Source organism: Corvus cornix, chromosome 1 (assembly GCF_000738735.6).
Source record: "Corvus cornix cornix isolate S_Up_H32 chromosome 1, ASM73873v5, whole genome shotgun sequence".
NCBI lineage: Eukaryota > Metazoa > Chordata > Aves > Passeriformes > Corvidae > Corvus > Corvus cornix.
The window spans coordinates 93,147,214-93,159,766 of NC_046332.1; the positions used below are offsets into that span (position 1 = coordinate 93,147,214).

The window sequence follows — 12,553 nt, forward strand, 5'->3', positions numbered from 1 at the left end:
TTACTGAAAAACCCCTATATACTCAAGTTATTATATAAACAAACAATTCAATATGAATACTGTTTCATTATTTTATCAAAGAAATCAAGAGACAGAATATTAATTCACAGAAAACATCTTGAAAAATTTTGTCATTTGTACATATATGTGTGTGTTATACATGTGTATGTGTATACATATATACATATAAAAAAGATCAGATTTACCCCTTTCAACAGCACACAACTGAAAATAAAACTCAGAATTAACAGCATAGTTTCAGTACTATTTCAGTCCAGTGTGCAGTAGGAAAGCTTCCACTATCATGTACATATATCTGTGAAAAGTGACTACTTTAAACTACTCAGACTTCAACGTAGAAACAGCACTACTGAAAAAATTTAACTTTTCAAGCTTAACATGGCAACATTTTCCAAAAGGTAAAGCTCCACAGCAAATCTTTTCCTTGGGTGACTCAGTAAAAATCCTGTCAAACTGTTCACTTGCAACAGAGTGAAATTCCAGCCAGAAATCTAGAGGTACCTCTACCATTAATTTAGATGGAACCAGAAGTCCATGTGCAAGGCAAGATAATTTGCTGTTTTAAAAGCATTTTTCCTCTTTCCCCCTGTGAAATAACTAGGTTTGAAAATTTCCTGCTACACGAATCTGAGCAGCCTTCAACATCAAAATCTAGTTGTATTCTCTCCCAGCCAATGCATCGTGGTGGTTTTTGTGGTTTATTATCACCAGAACAAAGCCAACTTTCCAAACATTTGTCAGGACAAGCTAGCTATTGCAGAAATTATCTTTACCAAATATAATTTCCTTACAGTTTAAGAGATGCAGGAACTCCAAAGTAAGAGTTATCCCTCTTTCAAAGCAGGAAAAAAACTGGATTTCATAGTTAGAACGCAGCACCATATTATTACAGCAGCAGGACAAATGCTACACTTCTGAAACAGCATTTTGAGAGCACTCAGTTGGAACACCTCAGTTTTGGCTGTTAAAATGTTAATTTGACACAGCAGTTCTCAAAACACAGCCCCTCTGGATTCCTGAGAAGGGAAGGAACAAAAGCCAGACCTATCTATCAATATGCTTTAAGTTCAATAAAAGTTCCTCAGTGGGAAATTTTAATAGCTTCAGAAAAAAATTGAGAAAGTTGAAGGAACACTAACAGAAGCCTCTAATTACTGATTAGGGAAGATGAATACCAAGAATCTGTAAGAATTTCTGTAAGTAACATTACCTCTTTGACTTAAAGCTACAAAAAATAGCTTTTATTGGAAGTTATTTACTAAGGAGTAGAACAATGTATTTGCAAGCTACAGACCCCTTCTTTCCCCCAGGTAAGAACCCTTAACTCCTCCCCACTGTGTTCTTTAAAAATTGCTAAACCTGCAAGTTGACGGCTTTATCACTATCATTACTACCAAATCTCCATTCTCCAACATCTGAAATGATACTGTATTACAGTACTTTTGCTTTCCTAAGCAGATACCTTCCTGAAAGGGTAAAACATCCTGAACTACAACATCCACCCACACATCCACAGACAGAGAATCATTCTACTCACTACCTTGACCTCTGCCACACGAAATTCACAGAACATTTGGCAGGATTAACACCTTAGACAAGCCAAGAGCACCCTGAGGAAAAGCTTTTTCTCTCCAACTCTGTATAAGCCTGTGAGAGACAGCTGCCACAAAAACACACTTCATGCACTGAACACTCATGGCACAGACTATCTTAAAAAGCCCATGAGCAAAGGACAGACACAGAGAAACAAAAGCTACAGCAAAAATCTTACAAAAAACCCACCCTGTCTTTTACTGATACAAGTAATCAGATTATTCATTCACACAAATTTCTAAGGAAGAATTACAGTGACGCTGACAACTAAGTGAATACTGTGTTTGCTTGATAACATTAATGTTCCCTCCACTTCAAATTATCCCAATATCCAGATTTTGACCTCTCTCTTTCTGTACATTAATCAGTCTCTCTCAGATCAGTGTTTTTCTTCAGACTTCAAGCAGCCTAAATATCTGCAGTTTAGATACAGACAGGAGCAAATGACTTTATTTATAGGAAATAAGAGAAGACTGTTGGATCCTAGAAGCAGTGATTGTGGAAGCAACTTGTCTTCAAATAAGCAGCAATAACCAGCTTTCCAGCACCAGGACAACAGAAGCTCCTACCAAGACCAATCTAAAAACATAGCTACAAAGCATTCTGCAAGAGTGGCACAGCATCTTCACATTGTTGTTTACAGTACTAAAAGACAGGTTTACCTTACTGAACTTTACTTGGCTCTCTAGTTAACCTCCCTTCCCTCTGTAACAAACAGAAATAGCACTTCACAAGCAGACATCCACAGTAGCAATCAATAAAGCTCTACAATGCAACTAATGCCATTGTAGCATAAGCATCTAAGATGAATAGAACAAACCAGCGTCTGGAGATACCTACCACTCTCCCCTGACATGAGAGAGGAAACCAGATGACTTGCTTACACTGTACACCTAACTCTCACAGAATTTAAAGTGATGTTAATTGCAGCCTTTTTATTGTGCAGATACTTGTTCAAGTCTCTCTTACTTTTTCTCAGTGCAAACTCTTCATCCGATGGCTTCCTTTCTGGCTTGCGTTTGGGAAGCAGTTTTTTCATGGTTTTAGGGCTTTTACTGAGATCCTGTACAGGAAAAATAAAAAGAGTAGAGCTTCTCCACATTACTTCAAAAATTTAACTTTTAAGATGCATACCGAAATTACTAACTGCAAACCTTTTAACAGAACCAAAATACAGTTTACTAGTATTTTTTGCCATGTTCAATTTGCCTGAATTGGCTGATTTCCTCTCTACCCTTCCTCCAACTATATACAAAGTCAAGTATTTTATCTGTTCTATTAACAGAAATACACATAAAACCTGGTGCAAAGGCATTCAGCCTGTATGGGAGCTAGAGAGAAGGGAAGAGGCAGGAATATATTAACACAGGTCTTTTTCCTGAACGGTTGAAGAGACAACCCATTTTACTTCTCTTCTGGGAAGCAGGTAAAAAAAGGACCTAACAAGGAAGCTTGGCAGGTAGTATACTCTTTAAAGCCAAAATTTGTAAAAGTTTAGGTCTGTTTTTACAGAACTCTACAGGGAAAAAAAAAAAAAAAACAACAAACCAACAAACAAGCAAAAACCCCAAACAAACAAACAACAAACCCAGCAGCATTTCTGCTCAAAATGTGGTCATGATAATTTACAGGAACAATACTAAGTTTTCGAAACAAAAGGAAAATGCTGGTCTACCCTTTACCTTAAGGATACAACACATCATCTGTGAAAATACAGAACAAGACAGTAAAAAGGTGACTCAGCAGGACCTACCAAAGATGATCAAGGTGCGTTTTTAATGTTATTGTATGCTAAACACTATAAAGATGATTGAAATTTAAATACATTGGTGAATTTAGTGGCCTACACATGAAAGCCTGAAAGGATTTTAAGTTAAATTACAAAATTAGCACATGGTACGGCCAAACAGAAGAACCTCTTGTAGCAACTAAGTCTCAGTACAAATCTTGCACTGCAGATCAACTCTCACTTTTTCCCTGTTGTTTAGGAGATTTACAAAATTAAAGGAAAGTCACATACAGCCACCACAAAAAAATTTAAAACTTCCTATCAAAGGCCTGCCACGCTGTCCTTTTTCTTGGCTGCTGCATCTCACCTCTTTATAACAAAGAGCTGCTGAAGGCCGTAGTGGAGGTGCAGGCCGCAGGCAGCTCAGACTCCAAGGCTTGGGCGTTTTCGGAGGTTCCAGCGGTCCCCAGTTTATTGTGGTGTGTGGAGTCCCATGATGTGATGGATGAGGGAGAGTGTGGTAGGCAGGAGTCAGTGGTATTGGCTTGCTGTCTGAATGCTTGCTGGAGGGAGTCACTGGGTGGGAAGGAAGCTGTCAAACATGACAGGAAAGCAAAGAAAGCATATTATCATAACAGAGACAATGTCATCAAGGACTGGTGAAATAATCCCACTTGCTATATAGCACTTCTGTTTATTATAGCTGGCCTTTGAAAAATTTTACACTAAATTATTTTAGTGTAAAAATTTTTTTATATGTATATATACATATAAATAAATTTATATATTACATATAAATAAATTTATATATTACATATAAATTATTTTATATGTATATATAAAAAAGAGGCTTAAAATTTTTTTATTGTCTACCACAGAGCAGAAACTAAACAAAGAACAGCTATGAGAAACCCTGCTCCCACTTCTCTCACCACTAAGGGCAGAGCTAAATTTATATCCATTCATATCCAGCAATTCAAATGCAGAACCCAAAAGAAATTACTGTTTCTCCACAGCCTGTCAAGTACATCACCAATTACAACCTAATGTTCCAAGTATACTTATAAGACGGCGATGGCCAAAATAGAAAAAATAATGATAATGAACTTTCTTTTACCCCATTAAACTATTACACTGAGTTTTAAAGCATTTTATTCTTTGTTCACACAATTAAAAACAGAATGATCTTTTTACCTATTAAACTATAGTGACAACATTCAGTTCTTGTTACTAATGAACAATTTAAAAAAATAAGGCTTTCCATGGTGTTATATTTGCCAGATAAGCTAATTCTGCTCATTCACTTCAACCCAGAAGCTCTTTCTTACTGTGTGAGATGGCACAGAGTGAGGTTTAATGGTGGGATTCCCAACAGTTGTGACTTTGGTTTGCTTCTGCAGGTGATCCACCCATTCATGCAAATCTTGTTGGTTGTTACAAGATACTAGTATCCTTTCAATCATATTTCCTAGGTGATAGATATCAGAAAGACATAGGAAATGAAAAAAGAACAACTTAGTCAATCTGACATGATTAAAAAAGACACGTTTCCTAAAACATTACACGCTCTCAGTACTAAGCAAAAATTTAAAACCTTTTTTCAGTACAACATCCCACTTTTCCAGGTTGTGACACACATCGCCTCAATGTATTTATTCATAGTCAAGCACAGGAGTTCTACTTTTTTCTTCCCAGCTCTAGTAATTAAGCACAACCTTAAATGACAAGAGTAGGAGACAGGCTCATCTAGCAGCCTTATGCTTCTCCATCTTCCCCAGTAAAGCCACCAGATAGCCTAAAATGTCATCCTTGAGTCTGTACACTACAACACAGGAAAAGTTATAAAATAAGACTTCACCAATCTTCTCTCAGAAGAAGGCATAAAATTAAAGCTAAGGCAAAAATCACTTGGGAATGTAATCTCAACCCAAGACAACTTTCATTTCTGCACTTAACACCATTTAACCCATCACATTCCCCTTGAGGTCAGCTCCATAGCTATTGTCTCAAAAAAAAGTGGGTTTTTTCTCAACATTAACAATTTTTTCCTCTGTACCTCATGGCATTGATATCATACTTGAGACAGTGAAAATTGCCTTATTTAAATGCAACCTGCTTGGAGGTAGAACTGATGCAGGAAATTAATGAAGGTATGAAGCTCCACCATACAGACCCTGTACTGTCCTTTAAATTACCTGAGGACATACATGATGAAATGAATGACTAAACAGATAGAAATGACCCAATATAAGCATAATGGCAACAATCATTAACATCAGAGATGCTAAAGGTCTCTCAGGAAAGAGGCAGACAATTTCTAGAAGAAAACTCTTCCAGAGCCTCTTGAATTCTTATTCTTTCAGTAAATAGTGTACTTTGAACTGCTTATTATAAAAGACCTTCTCCAAGGCTACTGCCTCCATTCATTAAGATACAGAAATTCCAGGATGAATCCCACACAAAGAGCTCCTGAACTGCTTAAGGAAAGCAGTAAAAAGCAGTCTTCAAGCGAGGCTCCGGGCAGCTGTGTTACAAAGTTTGTATAATCACAGGATGGCTGAGTCTGTAAGGGACCTCTAAGTCCCACTCCCCCCACTGCTCAACACAGACACCTAGAGCTGGTTGCCTGGGGTCATGGCCAGAGAGCTTTCCAGTACCTCCAAGGACAGTGATCTCCCCAGGCACCCTGTGCCAGTGCTTGGTCACCCTCACAACGAAAAAATTTCTTCCTCTGTCCAGGGCGACCATTTGATGTTTGAAACCGTATATCCTGGAATAAGTAGTAAATAAAAATACTAATGGGCAATACCTGATATTTCAAATGCATTTTTATGGTTTTCACTGTCTTCTAGCTTTGTAATAGTCATTCCCGTCATGGGCAGTTTTCCCTTGAAAAAAAAAAAGTAACATTGGCATTAAATACAAAACACATAAAAACCTTACCAACTGAAGAAAATACTAACTTGAAGCTCTCAAAGACCTTCACAGTAAATTGACACACACCCCCCAAAGGGTTTAAAAACATTTAAAAATTCATACAGACATCTCACAATGGGAGTTTTTCCATATGTCCAACTTCTGCAAATGACATCTGTGACATCAGTAAGTCTAGCTGATACCTATTCAGGCTATGAAATCCATACAAATGTAACAGTGATCATTGCTCAGTCTCAGGTTCTTGAAACTGAGACCTTCAGGGTCATCCATATTACATGATTGGAGGTAATTGTGACTCTTCTTTAAGCACATTTGTTTGCAAACTGTTTGATTAGCTCCCAGAATAAGGTCTGTAGAACAAGTAAATTTATAAAGGAGTATTTCACTAAATAAATGCATCTATTATTTCCTGACTATTTATTTCTCTAATAATGCCACTGCTAAATTCCCTCATGGAAATACTTTGGCGGGGGGGGGGGGAAGGGGGGGAAGCCATGAACACCTTCACATTTGTAAAGTTTCTTCAGAAGAACATGCTAATTTTGCAAAAGATCCCATTTTAAAGCCAGTCAAACAGGGGAAAAAAAGTCAGTTTAGGATAACTTTTTGACCCTTTAGAAACACAGAAGAATAAATAAAATTGAGTATTTTTGGGATGAAAGGCTTTACCGAAAATGAAACTTCAATAAAAGCTCTTTAAGAGAGATCCTGTATTCTCCTGCACAGAAACACTATTCAGCAAATGCTGGTGAACACACAAATACTATGTACTGTGGAATTTTGGCTCCAAAAGAGCAAAAAGAATACAAACCAACTTTATGTTTTCTTCTTTCCTAATGACAGCAGAATGGACAAAGGCTTCTTAGAAGCTTGAAAATGAAAAATCACTTGGTATTCTGTAGGCGCAGAGCATGCTCAGGCCCAAGATACCAAAGAGAAAGGAGGAGTTTTCTTGTAGCGGCTTCCCCACTGAAGGAAACATGGTGGCCATGTGCACAACACAATGCAGCTAAAATTTGCTCTTTTCCCTTTCTTCCATGTTTGCTGCTTCATGAGTAACACAGCATACAACCACAACAACAGAGATGTGCAAGAACTGCTGACATGTGTGGGAAGGGAATATGGGGGTACACTAGGCAAGACTGGTGACAGAGATCTGAACCACGTGGCAAGAAAAAGTACAAAGTCAGCAAATCAGAGAAAATTGAACTGAAATTGTGAATCATTTATATTCCCCTTCTTTTCACAAAAAATTGTGCACCCCTCCTAAGATGTATGGTCCCTGCTCCTTGTGACTTCAGTTTACCACTGCTAAAAGTTCTTCCCGTTAGCTCACATGGTAGATATCAAACAGAAAATCTGAAGCCTGACAATTGGGCTATTCAGAAATGCAAGAAGGTGTTCTGTTGGATGATGCCTTCAGTGGCCTAATTTCCCTGAGAATGACTGAAGAAACCGCATCATCTTCTGCCCTTATCCATCCCAGTTCTGAGATGTGAACCTCAGAAAAAATGTCCAGGATGCCCACATTACAAACTCTAGACATGGGCTCTGAGCAACTGTCTCAGACACAAACACTGATGAAGTAAGTGTAATATTCATCTTGCTGTGAATAGGTAGCAATTAAAATTTGAGACGTACTCAGTGATGGGACTATCACACATGAGGTTACGAGGAAATTAAGAGTTTTGCTTTCAAGAGATGGTTGGAGAGTGAACACTAAGAAGGGGCTGTGGCCATTCTGAGTAGAAGCTGAAGACTAATCAGAAAATGGCTTATTTATTTAGTTAGTTATTGAAAAATGCTGTGCACTTAGAGGATAAGGTGGGAGGTAGGAAGAAATGCAAGTGATACACAATAGGAGAGGCAAAATAAAGCTTGACAGTTTAATTTCATACCCAAGATGCAAGTGCTTCTGTGAAACACAGCCTAGAGCTACAAGGGAGCCAAGACAAATGGCACTCCTGCACTACAGCAGTTGTTCCACCTCTGGAACAGGCCTGTGGGGCAAAAGCCACAAGTATTCAGATAGGAAACTTGGGAGAGAGCTCAAAGGCTGTGTCTACCAGCTATGAGCAGGGATTTGTGAAGCAAAGCACCTGGTGCTAAGGTCCCTAGCGCCACATTGTATGCATTTCAGGTGGTGGTACACTGGGGAGCCCAAGGCTGGGGCCAGGGATTGAATGTCAGTCCACGTACTTGATCTTTTCCTACATTTAGAGCAGATCAAGCATACTTTTGGAGCATGCCTTCAGCTTCATCCAGAGGGAATCTAGTCTGCAAGCCCCAAAGCAACTTCTACTCTGTGACTCATTAAACAGAAAAAACTAAAAGATTAATTTAAAAAGTGTGCCACTGATTCAAAGATAAAAGCACTAATGTGGATGGATCTAAAACTATGGTAACAGCCTAATCCACATTAATGAAAGCTTAAGGGGGCTATGCTCAAGCAGCAGTCAAAGAGCACTAACAAACCCATGCAGCAGCACTGGTTTCCTACACAGATGTAAAAAGCTACCAATACTTCCTCTCATCAGCTACTACTAACAAGGTACAAAAAAAAAGTCTCCTCAGTGATAGTCACAACTACAGAGAAAATCAAACCCTGGGCTTCTAGGCCAGAATATTGTAAGACAGATGACCACTTCTTATTGCAGATATTACCTTTGATCTTTATAAATGCAAAAGTTTAATAATCCTTTCAAGTTTCCTATGAAATATCATTTGGAAAGAACAAAAACCCCAGCACATTTTTACACATATGTAAATGTATTACTTTACCTGATAGATAAACCCACTCATTCTTGGGCTGGCAGACAACATTAGCAAAATGTTAGGGAAGAGAAGAAGATACCTTTCATTCTTTTCCTTGTTAAAAGAAGAAAATGAAAAAGTAAATACACCATCACAAAGTCCCCTCTCCCATTTTTTTATTTTATATTATTAAAAGCTATCAGCATTATAACTGCATGATTACTCCACAAATATTTGCTCATTGCAATACTATCTCTCCATTGAATGTAGAAAAATAAAAAAAAAAAAAAAAGAAAAAAAAGGGAAGAAGATGACAGAATTATTTATTTTCTATTAGAAAAGTGCTACTAACACATGCCTATACTTCTTCCTGGTGAGTACAGCCTAGTATTTCAAAGCAGGAATTGTACAGTCTGGGTGAAATGCTGACCTTGTTTAATACGATAACAACCATTTGGCCAACTTCAGTAAAACCAAAATTACACACTGGATCTATTTCTTCATATAATTTAGATGGATACTCTTACGGTCGTATCAAGACTGCGGTCTCTCAAATTGGAGATATCAGATTTTTAAATACTGGATAATGCCCCAAAGTAGAAAAAGCAAAGCAATAATTACTATAGTCTCAACAAAAGCACTCATTACTTTGTTCTGGTTTTAATTTGCTGATTTCATGTATGAAGTTACCCATTGTGGTTTTGTTTTGGGGTATTTTTATGGAAGGAGGAATAAGTTTACTCTGAATCTACTGCTATAGATAAAAGGGAGAAGCATTAAAGTGTAATATTTTAATAACAAAATAAGTATATCAATTGACAGAGCCACTGTCTTAATTTCAAGCATCTTTGCAAAATTACAAGTCCTTAGCAAGTTTTAATGTTTTTAAGTAAACATCTGCAAATGTCTGTATCATTTTTAAAAAGACAAAACCAAAGCCAGTTGCTGTTGCACAAATGAAGCTGTTCTGTATCTCACCAAAAAGCCATAATGCTACACAGAAACTTCTAGAAGTCCATTACATTTGACATTTTACCTCATGATGAGCATGGGGGATGGTGATTTGTTTTGTTTTGAAGGCTTCAAAAAGAGACATGACTGCAGAAGATGCACTATCAGCTCTACTGAATCTTATTTATTATTTACTTTAACACCTAGCAAAATATCTGAGAGAAAAATATTAAGTGACTAACTTTTAAATATTCAGTTCCATAAACATTTTTCTTTTTTTTTTATATTTATGGACCTCTTTGTTCTAAGGGAGGAAATGGACTGAATGAGGTTGCAATTCAAAAGCCCTCATCAGGTTCAAAGCCTCATTGATTTTTCAGGGGAACAACAAGCCATAAAAACGTCAGTAACCTGTATAACATTGCCTTTCTGTTAGCACTTGCTTTTAAGATTATTTTAACATTATTTCTGGTAAGACAAGCTTTTCTTCGTTTTATTTGCTTCTTTGGTTTTTAAAAAAAAATCACCTGACTTTGCCACTTTCAACTTTCTAATGTATCTTCTTATTCTTTTTCTCAAAGATCATTTGGTTCTCAAGCTTGTATTTCAAAATTTACTACTTGAGCAAGGTGTCCAAAACAGCAAAAAAAAAAAAAAATTTGTCTCAGACACCTTACAATATAAAACTTTAAACCTTTTGCTATTTAAAACACACTGTAATAACTGCTATGCAAAATGATCCTGTAACTTAAGAACACATGGAAAATCTTGTTTAATTATGTATTTTTTAAAAAGTCCTGCAAAAATTATCTTACAATATTTATAACTGCTGTGTTCAGTCACTTTTCAGTAAATTTTACAAATGAGACCATCCATCTTCAAGGAATTTCATTTCAGGTTTTGTAAAAAATGCCTTAAATCAACAGAGAAAGATTTTAACTTAGATTACCATCTCTGAAACACTCCATTTCTGTTGCATAATGATTATAATTAATTTTATTCAAAATTGTTGAAAGACTGACAGTAAAGATGAGAAGGACATTACCTCACTTCCAGCACACTGAATCATGACTTGGGACATGTAAATCACATTGCCAAGTGTTTTGATATCCTCTCCCTCCCAACAACGAATAGCTTCTGTCAGTATTTGCAGTTCAAGTTCTTTCCGTTTCCGTACTTCTTGACATTGTGCCTAACAAACATCGGGAAAAACATCATCTCTATAAACTCTACCAATTTGGAATGAGTTACAGGTAAAAATACTACTACAGTTGTATTTACTGCTGTGCTTGTAATACACAAAAGACAGCACCTTACATGAAGCATTTTCATTTAGATGACTATTACCAATATTTTTTATAAACTAGTTTTACTAAGTTAATTATTATGACTTTTCAATACACTGACTTCAATTACTATTCCAAATTCAATCATAGTGCTGTTACTCAAATTACTCCTTCTTTTATATTTCAAATTTTGGTATGACTAACCAGAAATGGACATGCTCAGCAGAAAAGAGTAACACAGCTGTCAGAAATACACGTCTATACAACAAAGCATCTTCTTTCAGTAAAAAGAGACATGCCACCTGTGCAAACCATGAATGTGTATAACCTGGTGTTCCTACTTTTATTAAGTAACTCCAACCTGCTCTAGTTTGTATAGTACCCAATAGGATGTAATCCACAAACCTCTTCTGAACACAAGCAATACTAAATTTTCTGATTTAAAAAATAAAAAGTGCCAGGTTATCAGCAGCACACATTTCTAACACAAAGCACAACACATTAAGTTTATTGTAACTGAGACTGCATTAATTATATGCTTGTTGCAGTTGAGGCATAGTTTTTCATTTTTTGTAAAGACAGTAGCAGCTTATCTGTTCAAATTAGGCTTCCTGTTCCAATTATTACTAGAAGTTTTGCATCTTCTGAACTTTATTAGCACTTTCCTCTTCAGCCTCTCTCTCTCTAAAATCCAACACCATTCCCCTAGAAGGAATGCACTTAGAAAAAAAAAAAAAAAATCAGAACATGTACTCATTTGTTGTAAAGAAGCTCTTCTTCAGAACACTAGTCCTGCTAGCACTAGTAGACAGGGAGATGAAGTATGATGAGTGGGCAGACAAAAAGGTGCAGAATACTTTGCACAATGCTTATACCAGTAGTCTATTTGCTATAACTCCCCAACAAATTACCATCCCTAGCTCTGCCCACATACAGCATTGATTTTCATGCTTCTGAAAATTTATTACACATTTATGAAAAAGCTTCACTTTTTTAAGCAATAGAGGGAGATGAAATTAGAAAACATTCTACTTAAAATACATCATCTATTCTTTTATCACTCTTACAGAAAGATTTTTGAAGGCAGTCATGGATTTCTGAATATCTGGACGGTCCGGATGATAATCCTAAAAACAATGGAGAAAACATACATTAAAAGTTCAAGCAAAATTAATTTTAAAAAATGTTAGAGGCTTAAGTAAAAACAAATAAACAATTTTGCAAAATTGAAGTTGTAGACTGATCTGGTCTCTTCATGGCCTTCTTATATCTAACACTGCTG

The 12,553-nt window shown here is 36.6% G+C and overlaps 1 protein-coding gene across 8 annotated transcripts in view; it reads right to left on the reverse strand.

Annotated features, from left to right (window-relative positions):
- The window catches only part of ARHGEF7 (Rho guanine nucleotide exchange factor 7), a 117,900-nt gene that overhangs the window by 19,681 nt on the left and 85,666 nt on the right, over positions 1-12,553 (reverse strand). For all 8 annotated transcript variants that reach the window (XM_039549900.1, XM_039549894.1, XM_039549909.1 and 5 more), the window contains 7 exons: positions 12,339-12,398; positions 11,031-11,177; positions 9,062-9,148; positions 6,153-6,231; positions 4,672-4,811; positions 3,711-3,935; positions 2,584-2,677 (listed from right to left, as the gene is read on the reverse strand). In XM_039549900.1, coding sequence (XP_039405834.1) covers positions 2,584-2,677; positions 3,711-3,935; positions 4,672-4,811; positions 6,153-6,231; positions 9,062-9,148; positions 11,031-11,177; positions 12,339-12,398 — 832 coding nt within the window. The remainder of the gene's footprint in view (positions 1-2,583; positions 2,678-3,710; positions 3,936-4,671; positions 4,812-6,152; positions 6,232-9,061; positions 9,149-11,030; positions 11,178-12,338; positions 12,399-12,553) is intronic.